We start from the raw sequence: 17,601 nt of genomic DNA on the forward strand, positions 1-17,601 counted from the left end.
TAGACAGGTAATACAAGCAGATTGGGGAGACATTAACCTCTTACAAGAGGAACAGGGGAGAGGGCAGATTGTATGCAGTCTTCACTGCACTTACATACTGCACATGTGTGACCTCAGTCACTTCACCTCCACATGCTGCAGAATAGTGAGGACTGCAGAGTTTTATCTAGATGTGGGCCCCTCTGCTGTCAACTTGTGTTTATCAGAATTATGTGCCCTTAGGCTGCCTTTAAGCTTGCCATATGCATACTGATTTGTAAGTATATGGTTTTGTTTGAAAATGATAGCTTTTCAGTTACAGTTTCTCCTTAGAAACATTATTCAATAACAGAAGTATGTATATATGTATTCCCTAAAATTAACACGTTTTTTTCTTTCCCTTTTTTTTAAAGTACTTTTTGATTAGGACAAGATATCTACATGTGCATTTAAAACAAAACTTACAACCAAATGTGAATAATTTCTTTATGATTGTGATATACAGGGAAATCTGAACTTTTAAAAATAAGAAAGTACAAGAACTGATTTTAAATTCAGTATGATGTTTTAGAAATGCTGAATTTTATTATCTGTGGAAAATAAGTTATACCAGAGATTACACTTTGAGAGCTCTGTCTCCACCCAGTGGCACAAAAGTAATACTTTGTTTAGGGACAGAAAGCATAATTTCTAGACCTGATAGATAAACTCTTGGCAGCAGTACTAGGGTCTAGGGTAGAATGAAGGGTCTTCATTATATATTCTTTAAAGCAGTTTGAAATCTGCACCATGGATGTGCGGTAAATTGTCTGAGTGTGAAGTAATGACAAGGAGACCTTCCTGTGGTATGCTAACTGCCAAACAAAAGATTATAGAACCGTATACAGAATAATGTTGTATATGTTTAAGTATGTACAAATAAAAAAAGAAAATATTATCAAAGGTTAGCTCTGTGTGGATAGGAGAACAGGTAATAGTTGTTTTCCTATGACCTTTATAGTGTCTACTAAATATTTATAGTAGGATTGTAGTAGCAATTTATTTAAAATTTCTTACTATAAAGCTCTTCAGATATGCTTAAAAATGCTGAAAATAAATTACTTATTTACTATGAAGATAACATTTTGCTTTATTCATCTTTCTTTTTCTCTGAAAAAAGAAAATAAGTCATCTCCCCTTCCTACTGAAGTTGTTGTGTGTCTTCTAAAGCCTTTTGTACTTTTATTACATGCAGCTATAGCTGTAAGCAGTAGATACAATTGGTTATTTAAAAATGTACATAAATATGATCACGCTGTAGGTATCATTTCACAACTTTTTGCTCACCAATATGTTTCAGAGAATTTCCATGTTTATATACAGATTAATTAAATTCACTAAAACGGTTTAATATGAGTTAACCACAGTATATTTATTTATGTATTGTAATAATAAACTAAGATTGTGGCATCCAGTCCCATCACTTCATGGCAAATAGAAGGGGGAAAAGTGGAAGCAGTGACAGATTTTATTTTCTTAGGCTCCAAAATCACTGTGGATGGTGACTACAGTCACAGAATTAAAAGATGCTTTTTACTTGGAAGGAGAGCTATGACAAACCTAGACAGCATATTAAAAAGCAGAGACATCACTTTGCCAACAAGGCCCGTGTAGTCAAAGCTATGGTTTTTCCAGTACTCATGTATGGATGTGAGAGTTGGACCATAAAGAAGGCTGAGCGCTAAAGAGTCGATGCTTTCAAATTATGGTACTGGAGAAAATTCTTGAGTCCCTTGGACTCCAAGGAGATCAAACCAGTCAATCCTAAAGCAAATTAACCCTGAATATGCACTGGAAGGGCTGATGGTGAAACTGAAGCCCCAGTACTCTGGCCAGCTGATGTGAAGAGCTGACCCATTGGAAAAGACCCTGATGCTGGGAAAGACTGAAGGCCAAAAAAGAAGAGGGTGGCAGAGGAAGAGATGGTTAGATAGCATTGCCAACTCAATGGACATGAGTTTGAGCAAACTCCAGGAAACAGTGAAGGACAGGGCAGCCTGGCATGCTGCAGTCCATGGGTTTGGAAAGAGTCGGACACACCTTAATGAGGGAACACGCACAAGGCAGTAAACTACAGTTTATCCATTTTTCTGCCAAGATAGGTGCTTTCTGCTCTTGCTGCTAAGTCGCTTCAGTCGTGTCCGACTCTGTGAGACCCCATAGACGGCAGCCCACAAGGCTCTCCTGTCCCTGGATTCTCCAGGCAAGAAAACTGGAGTGGGTTGCCATTTCTTTCTGCTCTTACGCTCTTGCAAACAAACTGCAGTGAGTATCCTTATCTCTGTCTCCTTCTTCCTGACTTGGAGAGTTTCTCTGGGTGGACACCTAGAAATCTCTAAGTTGTTGGGAAAGCATTTCTTAAGAGTTGTTGCCAAGTTGTTTTCAAAATGGTTTATGAATTTTCAGGCTTCCCATTTTGCTAATATATGATTTTATGGCTATAGATTTCCCTCCGAGAACCACTTTAACTGAACCTACGAGTTTTGATACGTGTAGTTTTATCGTCATCTAGTTTTAAAAATGTTTCCAACTTTTAAAATGTCTCTTCCTTGAGATATTAATTACCTGGGAGTATATGTTTTCGTTTCCAAATGTAGTGTGCTTGTTTAGTTGTTTATTTGGTCCTTAATTTTTTAAAAATATCTTCACTTATCAATTTCTAATTGTATCCTGGTTAGAGACTTGTACCTGTATAACATTTATTCTTTGGTATCTCCTGAGACTTGGTTCATAACCTAGCATTTATTTGATTGAATATTTAAAATTTTGCACACATGTATGAAAACTATTTTCCTAGCTAGCGGAGGTGATGGAATTCCAGTGGAGCTATTTCAAATCCTGAAAGATGATGCTGTGAAAGTGCTGCATTCAATATGCCAGCAAATTTGGAAGACTCAACAGTGGCCACAGGACTGGAAAAGGTCAGTTTTCATTCCAATCCCAAAGAAAGGCAATGCCAAAGAATGCTCAAACTACCGCACAATTGCACTCATCTCACACACTAGGAAAGTAATGCTCAAAATTCTCCAGGCCAGGCTTTGGCAATATGTGAACCGTGAACTTCCAGATGTTCAAGCTGGTTTTAGAAAAGGCAGAGGAACCATATATCAAATTGCCAACATCTGCTGGATCATGGAAAAAGCAAGAGAGTTCCAGAAAAACATCTATTTCTGCTTTATTGACTATGCCAAAGCCTTTGACTGTGTGGATGACAATAAACTGTGGAAAATTCGGAAAGAGATGGGAATACCAGACCACCTGACCTGCCTCTTGAGAAACCTATATGCAGGTCAGGAAGCAGCAGTTAGAACTGGACATGGAACAACAGACTGGTTCCAAATAGGAAAAGGCGTACGTCAAGGCTGTATATTGTCACCCTGCTTATTTAACTTCTATGTAGAGTACATCATGAGAAACACTGGGCTGGAAGAAGCACAAGCTGGAATCAAGATTGCCGGGAGAAATCTCAATCACCTCAGATATGCAGATGACACCACCCTTATGGCAGAAAGTGAAGAGGAACTAAAAAGCCTCTTGATGAAAGTGAAAGTGGAGAGTGAAAAAGTTGGCTTAAAGCTCAACATTCAGAAAACGAAGATCCTGGCATCTGGTCCCATCACTTCATGGGAAATAGATGGGGAAAAAGTGGAAACAGTGTCAGACTTTATTTTTTGGGGCTCCCAAATCACTGCAGATGGTGACTGCAGCCATGAAATTAAAAGACGCTTACTCCTTGGAGGGAAAGTTATGACCTGAATAGCATATTCAATTATGTTGAATAGCATATTCAGTTATGACCTAGATAGCATATTCAAAAGCAGAGACATTACTTTGCCAACAAAGGTCTGTCTAGTCAAGGCTATGGTTTTTCCAGTAGTCGTGTATGGATGTGAAAGTTGGACTATGAAGAAAGCTGAGCGCTGAAGAATTGATGCTTTTGAACTGTGGTATTGGAGAAGACTCTTGAGAGTCCCTTGGACTGCAAGGAGATCCAACCAGTCCATTCTAAAGGAGATCAGTCCTGGGTGTTCTTTGGATGGACTGATGCTAAAACTGAAACTCCAGTACTTTGGCCACCTCACGCGAAGAGTTGACTCATTGGAAAAGACTGTGATGCTGGGAGGGATTGGGGGCAGGAGGAGAAGGGAATAGAGGATGAGATGGCTGGATGGCATCACCGACTCAATGGACGTGAGTTTGAGTGAACTCTGGGAGTTGGTGATGGACAGGGAGGCCTGGCATGCTGCAATTCATGGGGTCACAAAGAGTCGGACACAACTGAGTAACTGAACTGAATTTAACTGAGACTTGGTTCATAACCTAGCATTTATTTGATTGAATATTTAAAATTTTGCACACATATCTGAAAACTGTTTTCCTAGTTGTTAGTTATAGGGCACTACATTGTTAGTTAAATCATGTATTAGTTATGAAAAATCTTCTATATACCTATATTTTTGTCTACTTTTCTATCAGTTACAGAAAGATGTGTTAAGAACACTCATATTTATCAGTTTATTCTTGTGATTCTGCTCATTTCTGTTTTATATAGTTTGAACCAAGTTATGTGGTAAATACAAGTTCACTATATCTTTCTAGAAGATCAACTGTTCTTTTATGATTATGCAGAGACTGCTGTACAGCTAGCTAACAGTACTTTTTGCCTTCAAGTTTGTATTATTTGATATTAAAATAGCTAAAGCAGCTTTCTTTTCATTAATATTTACCAACATAATCTTTTCTCTTTCTTAAAGTTTTTTCCATCATCAGACTCTAGAATATGTCTGTATAAGAAATAGCAGTAACTGTTACTTCATTGCATTCTCTTTGAGGATTTCTGTTGCCAGCTGTGGTCAACTTAATCTAATTACCTTTAATCTGCTTGTTGATCCATTTGGATTTATCTCTGGCATATTATTTTGTCTATTTTCTACACCTCTTCTCAGCTTGTCTATCATTCTCCTAAGGTTCTTCAGATCCTTTAATTTTAGACACTCCCCTCCCCATCTTATATATTAATGTTGTCTAGTATTTTCTTTTGAATACCCTTCAAAAATCATTTTTTATTGTTTTATTCCATCATTGTTGAGAAATATTTATGTGTTTCTCTGTTCATTGTATTTTCTTCATTCTTTCCTTTTTTCTTCTTCCTTAAAAATATATTTGTTGATAAAAGTTCTTTCAGGGAGTGACTGGGATGGTAAATTTTTTCTTAGCCTGAAAATGTCTTTTTTTTTTCACTCTCACTTTAGAATAGTTATTTAATAGGATATCAAATTCTAAATTAATAATTGTTTCTCCCATAATATTTTGAGAGCATTTTCTGACCCCTTATTGTTGCTGTTGAGAAGTTCTAGTAAGGTAGATTGTTCTCATTTCTTTTTAGTTAATCTCTTATTTTCTCTCATTGCCTAGAGAATGTTTTCATTTTCTTTTATAATATAGTTCTATTGTAATATAATTAGGTATAGAATTTTCCCCAGATACTTGGTATGCTTTTGAATCTGAAGATGTGTATCTCTCTTTAATTATGGAAAATTATTAGTAATTTTCTCTTTGAATATTATTTTTCTTCTGTTTACTCCTACTGTAATATTAGCTATATAGAAATATAAGACTAATATTAGCCTCTAGTTACATGTTGGATTTTATTTTATATTCCATATCTCTTAACCTTTCTTCTTATCTAATTGTGCTGCATTCAGAGAAATTTCCTTAGATTTGTCTTCTAGATTACTTATTCTTTTTGCAGCTCTAATTTTGTTTAACCTGTTGCTTGAATTTTCAATTTCAGTGACTTTTCATTTCTGTTCTCCTTGATTCTTCATAAAATCGACTTGTTTTTTAATGCTTTTCCTTTTCTCATATTTTCAGTTTTTATTTTATAATTTAATGATCTTAAACATCTTATTTTTTAGTTTTATTTGATAATTGTATTACTTGGTGATCTTGATGAATTATTGCACCTGTTTCTTGAGTTTGCATAGCAGATGGCTTCTCCTGAAGTGTTGTACTGAACTATCTTAAAGGGATTTGCTTTTTTTTTTTCTTCCTCCTGGGAAACATTTGTGAGGAGTAGGAGTAAGAACTGTCTTAAAGGGATTTGCTTTTTTTCCTTCCTCCTGGGAAACACTTTGTGAAGAGCTCCTCAATATGATTTGTTTTGCTCTGGCACTAGTTTCAAGGGCTTCACCTACTCAGAACCATCCTTTTTTTTTTGTTAACTTCTTGAATTTGAGTTTCACAGACTTTTGTGCTAGTAAAAACTTGATCTCCAAGGTAGTATGAGTTAGCTTGTACTGAGTTTGAGTATTGAACACCCAGAGTACTGATGTTTCCACAAGAACCTTTTTAGATTCCTCTATCGACACAACTTGCATTGAAGGAAGTTCCTTTGTTCGTTGGTCAGATTTTTTTTGCAATACACCCTCCCACTGAGGAGGGTGGTGGCCCTTCCAGGACTAAGCTTTTATGCAGAACACTCACTCTTGATTCCTTTTCCTCCCCTTATGTGGGCTCTAGCTGTCATTTATAGCCCCAAATTAAAACCCAAAGCCTTAAATTACTGAAACTGAGCCCCTCCCACAGCAGTTCCCGCATCACTCACAGGCCTGTTAGCTCTGGCTTTAGTCTTTGTTTGGCATCTGAGAATTTTCTCTTCTTCCTTTCACAGTCAGGTATGCACTTAAAACTATTGTTTTATTTTATTCCACATAATGAAGTATTTGAGGATATTTAAAATGTGTGGTTAGGGGCTGAGGGGTTGGGAATGGTGGTCAGGTTATCTTTGACTGCCATACTGCTAGAACCAGAAGTCCATATATTACTTATTATTTTTGGTTGTTGGTGGTAGGGGGACCCCCTTATTCAAAACAGAATTTTCCCTTCTTTGTCATAAGGAAGTACAGTGTGCAAAATAGCGTCATATTAAACCGCTTTGCTTCTGTATGTAATTACTGATACTAGAATGAAAAATTATCTCAGAAATAAATTTCTGTATAGTAAACTTCAGTGTTTCACTACTCTGATAAATCACAGGATGAGATAACTGTAGACTTTCATTGAGAATTAATAATTGCCTGGAGATATTAAACATATTCACCTATGTATAGAAGAGTTTGTTATCCAAGGTCAAAACGAACTGCTTTTTAATTCTACTTGAGTTTTATGGTGTTATAACTGAGTGCAGCCTTCTGTAGACCTCATTAAGCCACAAGGAAGAAGGACCCTCAACTCTATAAGTGTATATACCTCTAATGGAAGGATTTGTACATTTCTTTAAGTGAAAGAGATGGCAACATATGTGACAAGAAAATTTTTCAAGAGAATTGTAGAGTTGTAAACAATTCCATATGTGACCCATGTACTGGTTCTTATCTTTGTGTTATATTTTTTATTGGATTACTTAGAATTTTCCTCATGTAATATATTTAATTTTTTTCTTAAACCTTCTTAGAGACACATCTTTCCATATTTGTAATACTCATTTTTTGCAAGCAGGGAACCCTAATTCTTCCTAGTCTTTCTCATCACTTCTAGTCATGGCTGAATGTGGCTACATTTTACTGTATATACCAAATAAGCAGTGGCTGATGAGAATGGCTGCATCATATGCTAAGAGTTGTAGAACTTAATTATCTGTGTCAGCCTGGATACATTCTTTTAGTATTTGTAGGATGTTATTTCTTCTTTGGTGAAGTGATATTGGACTTTGGAAGATTCCGATATTGGAAAGCTTCTAGTTCTGTAATATATGAATCATAAGTAAGTACAATTCTAACTGTTGGCCTACTAAATTAGTATTTTCATATTGTATAATTTGTGCTTCAAAAAAGCTTTCTATGGAGGTAGTCCATTATGGAGGTAGTCAAATATTATGAAAATATTCCTTTCAATTTCATCTTTTTTTTACTCCATCAAGATATTTCATTGGCTGTTTCTATTTGAGTTGTTCATTGATTCACTCACTGAATTCAGCTTACTGATTCACTCAGTAAATACTTATTGTACATCTGCTTTTTTGCCTGGCTCTGTGCTAGTTGTTGTGATGCAGTGCTGAACATTTTACACAGTTAATTCCTTCATGAAACATGCAGTCTAGTGGAAGACCAACAAGAGCCATTCAATGTGAAAAGTTTTATGATGTGAAAATACTCTGTGGTATTGCCATGTGAGAACAAGGGGGGAAATGCTGACCTTAAATTTGGAGGGGCTAGGAAAGTTCCTGGAGGAGCTGCTTTTTAAGCAAAAACCTGAAATCAGAGGTCAAGGGAGAGATGAGTTGAGGAATGGAAGTGTGAGATGAATATCTTTTCCTAGTATTCCTATAACAGAAAAGAGGGACACCAGTTCCAAGTTAGGGGCTAGATAAATAGGGCATTCTAAGCCATGTTAAGGTGTTTGGCTTTATCCTAATCCTAGAATTAATGGGAATCAAGTGTTCTAGGCAATAAAATGTCATATTCCTTTTCCATCATAAAGAGATTGTGCAGGCCGCTGCATGGAGAGTAAGTTGGAGGAGAAAGATCAGTTATTAGTCTGGTACAGTAGTTCAGCATAATGCAGTGGTGGTGGAGGGGGGAGTGGACAGATGTGAGAGATATTGAGGAGGTAGAATTAGAAACCCTTTATGATTAACTAGATGTAGATTATGATGAAGGAAGAGGAGTATCAAGAATATCTGGTTTGTCCAATTCATGTAACTAGGTGAGGTGTGATAGCTTTTTTTTTTTTTTTTTTTTTTAAACCAAGGTAAAGAACAGAGAAGGAGGAGTGTGTTTGGGATGAAAATGTTGAATTCAGTATGGACATCTGTGGAATACTTAAATGTCCAGTAAGCAGGTGAATGTGAAGTTCCGAAGTTTAGAAAAAAGATGAAAGCTGGAGTCACAGATTTGGACTTCTGTTGACTGCAAAGGATAGTTTGAAGTAATGGGAGTGGATGAAATTTGTTGAGAAGAAAAAGTGGAACAAGAATAGAACGAGGCCTAGAATAGAACTTTGAAGCAGTGAGTAAAGGAAGAGGTGAGAAGTTGGTTGGAGAAGTCGAGGAAAGGACAAACTAATAAGATCACGTGCTGATTCGGTGGTAAGAAAGGGTGGAGATACTCACTGAACTTAGCAGTGAGGACGTTTATCACAACTTTGTTAACAGTAGTTGTAGCGAAATCATATGGGAGCACTTTACCATTTTTTCCCTGAGTGAGTGAAGATAAAGTAGAGGAGAAAGCAACACTGATCCTTTACATGAGAAGGAATAGCGTGTCCGCTGAAACCAGGACACGTAGAGGAGGCTTTGTTGTCGCTGTTGTGGTTTATCTGTTTCTTGGGTTTGTTTTTTCAACTTTTTTAAGTGCTGATGGGAAATGGAAGGGAGAGGATGAAAATAAAGGCAGCAGAAGGGACAATCAGTAGAATAGGGTCATGGAGCTGAGGGTCAAGAATGGGACAGGTAGTGGAAGGAACAGGACGTGTGAGCTTGAAAGGTAGAAATGTGGTCAGAGTCTAGATTATTTGGTATCTTAGACTTACTATTTCAAAAAATGGGAGTTTTGAATAATGGTAAGACCAAGGCATGAGAGTGGGTGGTGGAGTAGAATAGAGGTGAATGTCTGGTGAGAAGAGATGAGAAGCATGATTGGTTGAGGTGATGGTCTTACGGATGAGATGGCTCAAGTTGATGAGAGGTTGGATGAACTGGAAAGAGAATGACTGAACAGCAAGTGCCTAGTGAGGTGGAAGTGAGAAATTCATGTGTGAGCTGAATAGTGTGAGCAGAAAAGAAACACGTCTTTATACAAGGAGTGAGAGTTTACAGACAGTATTGGGGAATGAGAAGGCCATCAGTGTGATGTGCTGATGCCACAGATAGGAGTTGTGTAAGAAGGAATAGCTTCAGCTTGAGCAGTGTTCTTAGGAGAACTCTGTTTCCATTAAGGCAAAGAAATGAGGTGCCCATTCAGTGAAGATTTAAGCATGTAGGGGAAGTTTGTCTACAATCAGCATAGGTCTAGACTGAGACTAGGAGCAGGTAGAAGGTAATCTAAGACTTCTGGTTAGTTCCACAGTAGTCAGTGTTTAAGAAACAAGTTTTTATCTAACCTTTGTCTAAAAAGTAGTGAGACTGTATATACAGTATTTAATGATTCTTGATTTAAAATGTCTCAGTATTCAAACAAGTTGTGCTGTCTTTATGCTATGTAGATTTTTAAATATAAGGATTTGTTATCATAGGTAAATATTTAAGCTTTTAGGTTAGTAATGCCAATTATTATATTAAAACCTCAAGTGTTTATGTTCACGTCTGTTTATTTTTCAGACCTGTTTTTATTTTTGTTACATGTTTTCACTTCTTAGCTTTCCTGAGAATCATAGGTGAGAGAGGATGGTAACACGGGTACAGTCACTTCCTGCAGTAATGGTAGATTTGCTGGTGGCAGTGCCACCAGCTCTCGTCAGTGTGTCTGTGTAGCATGCGGGCAAGGAGCAGTGGGCTTTATGAGCATTGCCATTTATTTCTGCTTGGTTTTCAGGGACCATGGCTAAACCTGCTGCATCACTGGCCAGAAGCAGCAGCTTGTGTCGCTCCCGCCGCAGCATCATGCAGTCCTCCCCCCAGTCTCAGCGAGCTCAGCTTCCTGCACACACTCCGCATCCGTCACACCCACGGCACCCCCACCATCTGCCGCACACGCAGCACTCGTTGCCTTCCCCTGATCCAGATATCCTCTCAGTGTCAAGTTGCCCTGCTCTGTATCGGAATGAAGAGGAGGAGGAGGCCATCTACTTCTCTGCAGAAAAGCAATGGTACTGGCAATGAATGAAGTACAGTCTGTGTCTGGCTGGGTGGGTGGGAGGAGGTGGGTGGGAAGGAGTGGTGTGTGGTATTGATTTTCTGTTGCTGCATAACACGTTACCACAGGGCTTCTAACAACACCCCATTTATTAGCTGTCAGTTCTGCATGCAAAAGTCCAAGCTTGGTGTGGCTAGGTTTTCTGCTGAGGGTCTCACGAGGTGAAAATCAAAGTGTTGGCTGGGCTTTGTTCTCACCTGGAGCTTGCGGGGCCTCATCGAAGTTCACTTGGTTGTGGCAGAGTTCAGTTCCTTGTGGAGCTAGGACTCAGGTGCCGGTTTCTGTGTCTGCTTTCAGCTGGGGCTCCTCTCAGTTTCCAGAGGCTACCCGCTATTCCTTGCCATCCACGTGTGGCCTCTGTGCCTCCTTTGCTTGGAATCTCTGCCTTCCTTTATCTCTGATCTCTAGACCCAAATTTAAAAGGCTTACCTGAATAATAATCTCTGTAAAGATGAACAGATTTGGTCCTTAATTGTACCTGCAAGATCCCTTCATAGCAGCACCTATGGTAGTGTTGATTAATAACTAACTGGGAGAAGATGTGTGTGTACCAGGGCTGGGAATTGGGGAACCATCTTAGAAATCTGCCCACTGCAGACCTAGGATATTTTGGGATATAACTATTAGAGGCCATTGAACACAATTGACTCAAGTCTCAGAATATCAACTTGTCTAATGAAGAGTTGACTCATTGAAAAAGACTCTGATGCTGGGAGGGATTGGGGGCAGGAGGAGAAAGGGGCGACAGAGGATGAGATGGCTGGATGGCATCACCGACTCGATGGACGTGAGTTTGAGTGAACTCCGGGAGTCGGTGATGGACAGGGAGGCCTGGCGTGCTGCAATTCATGGGGTCGCAAAGAGTTGGACACGACTGAGCGACTAAACTGAACTGAACTGAATGAACAGTTTTATATGTAAACTGTAAAGGCATGAACCTCAGTATGCTTGAGCACAAAGAAACATTAAATATGAATGCCTCAGGTTTTAAAATATTTGTTGTCACTTAATGATTTGTTCTGTTGCATGCTAGTACTTGCTAGTAAGCATGCAGTATCAGATGCTAAAGGTGTAGGAACTTAAAGGAGGAACTTATATTCACAACAGTTTCTTTTTCTATAAAATGGATATAGTAGCAGTATGTTCTAGTCCAATGAGACCTCATGTTGTTGGGGATCTCTCTTTTTAAACCGTATTCCTTTTTTGGAGGAGGAATAAGTGACAGGAAAACTGTTAATAGTTTCTGATCCTGCTACTTAATAGCTATGTGGCCTGACTTCTTACTGCCCTCCTAAGAGAAACAAAGCCAGAGAGAATGGTCTGGACATTTTCCATGAGCCCCGGAGGCTCTCTCATGATTTTTTTTTTTTCTGTAACATATCATTATTTTACTTACTAGCAGAAGTAAAATGTATGATTAGCAGGTGATCAGTATGGCATATTCCTAAGGAGATAGAACAAGTTTTGTATCCTCATTGCTACTGAGCATTTGATGCAGCTTTGCTTGGTTAACACTTTATAGTTAGCTTTTTTTGTCTAGCCTTTGCAGTGTAATGGTAGTCACCAGTAAGATGGCTTTACTGACAAAACTAATTCTGTGTGGCTTACAGAAATTGGTAGGAAAACTCTAGAATTAAAATTCTTGTCTAGAATTTTTGCAGGGATGAAAATGTTCAGTCCTTGTTTCAAAGAGCACTGTCAGAAATTCAGAGCTCACTGATAAATACGAGAAGAATTTAGATTCAGAAAACGTCCTCTTCTCTTAGTCTTTAAAGTGTTGAACCACCAGAATCCTTACAAAATGGTAATAAATAAAGCATTTACTATTTACTGATCTTTTTATGTTCTACACATTATTACATGTACACACTCATTTAAACCTTACTTTAAGTCTTGTTATACATGCATTAAACTTACATAAATTCAACTACATGTCAATATGGGGGGAAAAAGGTAGAAAAATGACATAAATGGTATATACAATTAAGTTCAACATTCCAAAGAATATATGTTGTAGAAAAAAATGGGAGATTTTAAGATGCACTGGACCTAAATTCCAAATCTGACTAAGTTATACAGAATAAGCAACACTTCAGATTATTGTTTTGAAATTAGGATGTGAGAACTAGAAGAAATATTAGAAGTTAATCAAATTCTCTTACTTTGTCAGGAAAATTGAGATCTGATTAAGTGATTTGCCCTAGGTTGTACAGCTGATTAATGGCCGGACCAGGACAGGAATCTAGGTTTCCTAACTTAGACCGATATTCTGCTTACACATTGTTTAGATTTTAGAAACTAGATTTTGGAGTATTTTTAACCTAGTTTAGAATTTCATAAACAAACCAGCCAAAGAACATAACAGAATAAAGAGTAAATTCATAAAATTTTAACTAAATCAGCTTCTGATTCTGGAAGCTGAACAGCTTCTAGGAACGGTGACATGTATATATACATATATACATATACATATATATATATACACACACACACACTATTTGATTAATGGACATCTACTCCAGAAAGAAGCCTTGCAGAAAAGTCCTTACCGGTGATTGATTTCTGAGTCATTTCTTGCTGTCTGAACTGCCTCTTGCCCCCTGTTAGCACTATCCATTATCAAGTTGTAAAAGCATTTGAAAAAGTATGTAGTACATGTAACTATATAAAATGAAAGCATCATTTAAATCTCTTATTTTCCCAGGAGATTTTCTGCCTTCTGAGAGCTTGTGGTGTAATAGACAATCTGCACATACATGTATGTGTAAAGTTCATGGAAAGACTAAATACATTTAGCAGTCTAATATATATCTAAAGTATGATATTAAAATGCATGTCAGAAGCCATAAACATGCATCCATACGTGAGTCATGATAGTAATTATAGGTCATCCACGGTGAGAGATGATTCACTTCATTCACTCTGCAAATACGAATTTAGTCCTTGCTGTGTGTCGTGTACTTGCTAAAAACTTGAGCTGCCAAGACAGGTGAGACAAGATCCTGGCCTAGTTTCAGCTGGTGGATGATGATCATACGTGTTCCTGCCTTTCTGTCTTCAGTTCTTTTCCTTCTCTTACCTTATTTCTTTTGCCAGTTACTTTTTTACTCTAATCCCTACCTTGACTGTACTTTTCATTTCGTAGTCATTCCTTTCATAGAGTGAGTGCTGTTCATCTCACCTGGATGGTACATACGAAAATGAATATAACATGATCCCTATTCTTCCCTCCCTTCCTCCCTTATTTATTAAATATCCCCATTAGCTTGTCCCTATTCCAGGAAAAAACAAGTTAGTAAGACTCCCTGTCTTCATTCAGTCTCTTTTCTTCTGAGGAAACTGACTGTAAACAAGTTACTATGAAATATTTTAGGTAGTGATAAGTTCTGGGAAGCTAAACAAAGACAGGTAAAAGGAGAGAGAAAGCTGCTCTGAATAGGGTGATTGGGGAGACATCTCTGGGAGAGAACATTTGAGCAGTGATGTGAATGACAGGGAGATGTAAACCATGCAGAGAAGAGGGGAGAAAGATGAGGCAGAGGGAACAGTAAGAGCAGCAGCCTTGAGGGGGTCACAGGGTCGGCATGTGGCAGGAACAGGGCAGAGGCTGAAAATGGTACGGCGTGCAGCCGGAGGGACAGCCGAAGGCCTGACCGTCCTGGTCTTAGTGGACTTTGGCAAGGACTTTGGATTCTAGCCTAAGCAAGTGAGGAAGCATTGGAAAGTTTCTTGAGTAAAGGAATGATGTGTTCTGGTTGAGTTTTTAAAAACCACTTTAAGGGCTGATCAGAGAAGTGACTGAAAGGGAAAAGCGAGAATGGAAGCCAGGAAGCTACTGCAGTCCTGAGGTAGGGCAGGAAGAGGGATAGTGGCAGTAGGGCAGGCAGAAAGAGGTAGGTTTGAGGCATATTTGGAAGGAATAGCTGATAGCATTTACTGTATGTTGGCTTTGGGGTTGTAAACTTTATTTTCCTACTCTTCTTTATTTCTCTTTCAACTATGGAGAAGGTGAGGGAAATCACAGAGGAATAAAGTGAGAATTTATTAAATAGCACTGTATCATTACCTTTCACCTGCCATCCACTCCCTACCCCGATCTCCCCTTCTTTTTTAAACTTGGGAGAGGTTATATTTTAGCTTAGTATATTTTTTTCTTTCTTCCTTAGGAAGCTATATTCAGTCAATTTAATGACTAAAAAATAAAGGGAGAGGCAGTGACTGTAATTTGTCTTTTCAACTATATGTCAAATATATGATTTTGTAAGAAAAGTTTTCAGTATGGAAACAAAACACAGAAGTAGCTAAATGATAAAAGTCTGTAAAAATTAAACATTTTCATTTCTCTAACAATTGAAGGAGTTGTAACTTCAGTTATGATGTTTTTTTAGATTGTTCATAGAAACAATCATAGTTTATGTTAAAAATTAAACATTCAGTTTTGATTAGTATATTATTTAGAGTAGCAGTTTTCTAATTTTGTTGCAATGTGTACAGAACGATAGCTTAAACTATGGAAGCTGTTCTGGTTAGGATTCCTTGGAACATCTGCTGGTACCTTAAGAACATACTGACAGAATTTTACCTTTGCCTCTCTCTCATCCAGGGAAGTGCCAGACACAGCTTCAGAATGTGACTCCTTAAATTCTTCCATTGGAAGGAAACAGTCTCCTCCTTCAAGCCTTGAGATATACCAAACGTTGTCTCCTCGAAAAATATCAAGAGATGAGCTCTCTCTAGAGGATTCATCGCGAGGAGATTCACCGATAACTGCAGACATCTCGCGGGGTTCTCCTGATTGCGTGGGTCTGACAGAAACGAAGAGCATGATCTTTAGTCCTGCCAGCAAAGTATACAATGGCATCCTGGAAAAATCGTGTAGCATGAACCAGCTCTCCAGTGGCATCCCCGTGCCTAAACCTCGCCATACGTCGTGTTCCTCCACGGGCAACGACAGCAAGCCAGTGCAGGAAGCCCCGAGTGTTGCCAGGATAAGCAGCATCCCACATGACCTTTGCCATAATGGAGAGAAAAGCAAAAAGCCATCAAAAATTAAAAGCCTTTTTAAGAAGAAATCTAAGTGAACTGGCTTGGCTGACTTGGTGTAATTCCATTCAAGTGACATCTTTAAACTTTTATCTCCCATCCTTCACTCCCCCTTTTTTTGTTTTAATTTTAGGAATGTAACTCCGTTGAGGCTTTCCAGACTGGATGCCATAGTGGAATGTCCTTAAGGGCAACTGTCTACTGTCTGCTTATTTAAATGACTATATAATCAATTTTTCAAGCCAGTTATTACTGAAAAATCATTAAGAGATGAGACAGTTTACAGTCGTTTTTGCCTATTTATTTCTGCTTTGTTATTAGTGATGTATATACAACATTTTGTTGAAAGCCACTATGGACTTACAAGCTTTAATGGACTAGTAAGCCAGCATGGGCTTGCAAAAATTTTCTTGTTTACCAGAGCATCTTCTTATCTTTCCACAGAGCTATTTACATCCTGGACTGAAATAACTTTAAAGGAGTAAAACTAATTGCACTACTGTTTTCCAGACTGGAAAAAAATCCCTGCAAGTGAAACTGTATAGAGTTTATAAAATGACTACGGATAGGGGACTGTTTTCACTTTTAGATCAAAATGGGTTTTTAAGTAGAACCTAGAATTTCTAATTGACTTGATTTCTGGAAATGAAAACCCGTGCTTTTATTATGGGACGCTTCTTTAAATGCATTTAACATTGTAAGTGTCAAGTCCTGCTGTAAAGATCATGTTGTTTTGTTTATCCCAGGGCTTTCACTGTGATTTTCTGCATTGCAGGCTGTATGATAAAATATAAATAATTTAAAGAGAGAAGGCTTTTAATTCCTTACACAAGTAGAAGAGTTAAAAAACTTGATTGACGGACTTAAAACATTCACAAGCATATCCTGAGGTGGGGGAATGTGGGAATTCAGGCATTTGTTTACAGACTTAATAACTGCAAAGGATTTATGGTTTGTGAAAAACTTGTACTGTGGAAAAGATAATAAATCTCAGACATTATTGTGTGGGACTGTGCTGATTTTTGTTGATAACACTCCACTAAGAACACTATATGTTTTCTGGAGAGCTGTGTAAACTGTCTTCTTGCTTAATTGCAATATAAGAAATAGTGATGTTTTGAAAGCAAGTTGTCAACAAATTTCTTTCTATTTTATATTGTTTGTCATATTTTTATGTAGTTTGAAATGTTTAAATGTTCTAATATCAAGATTAACAAATATAAATTTATGGTGCATTTAGATTGTGTTGTATTAATTTGTAAAGTTTGTTTAAATGATAGCATATGATAAAGGTAACTTTTACTGTGAAGATTGTCACGTGGAGCAACAAAGTAATATCTGAGGAGTTTCTGCTTAAACAAATTCTTTTAAAAATTCAGTCAAAATGATCTGGTGAATGCAGTGTGAGTGGATGTTTGGTGGCATATTAACTAGAATGGTTTTTCAGCTTTATGGCTGTAACTGGTAATGTCCAACTCAGTCCTGTTTAGATGAAAATGCTGATTAAACAATCAGCATTTGAGACTTACTCCAAAGAAATACTTTAGTGAGAATATTAACAGTTTCCCAACAACTCCTATAAATTTTGCATACTTTAATGCAGTTGTTAAAACTGTTAAGGTCTTGAATGATTTTTATATATACAGATATTCATATATTTAGTAGACAGTGGTATAAGTTAAATACT

At 37.7% G+C, this 17,601-nt stretch overlaps 1 protein-coding gene across 2 annotated transcripts in view; it reads left to right on the forward strand.

Moving 5' to 3' along the window:
- STIM2 (stromal interaction molecule 2) overlaps nt 1-17,155 on the forward strand; it is a 181,568-nt gene extending 164,413 nt beyond the window's left edge. For both annotated transcript variants that reach the window (XM_070372242.1, XM_070372243.1), the window contains 2 exons: nt 10,551-10,824; nt 15,475-17,155. In XM_070372242.1, the coding sequence (XP_070228343.1) occupies nt 10,551-10,824; nt 15,475-15,952 (752 nt within the window). In that variant the 3' untranslated portion in view covers nt 15,953-17,155. The remainder of the gene's footprint in view (nt 1-10,550; nt 10,825-15,474) is intronic.
- The last annotated feature ends 446 nt before the right edge of the window (nt 17,156-17,601 follow it).

This window comes from Bos mutus, chromosome 6 (assembly GCF_027580195.1).
Source record: "Bos mutus isolate GX-2022 chromosome 6, NWIPB_WYAK_1.1, whole genome shotgun sequence".
Classification (NCBI taxonomy): domain Eukaryota; kingdom Metazoa; phylum Chordata; class Mammalia; order Artiodactyla; family Bovidae; genus Bos; species Bos mutus.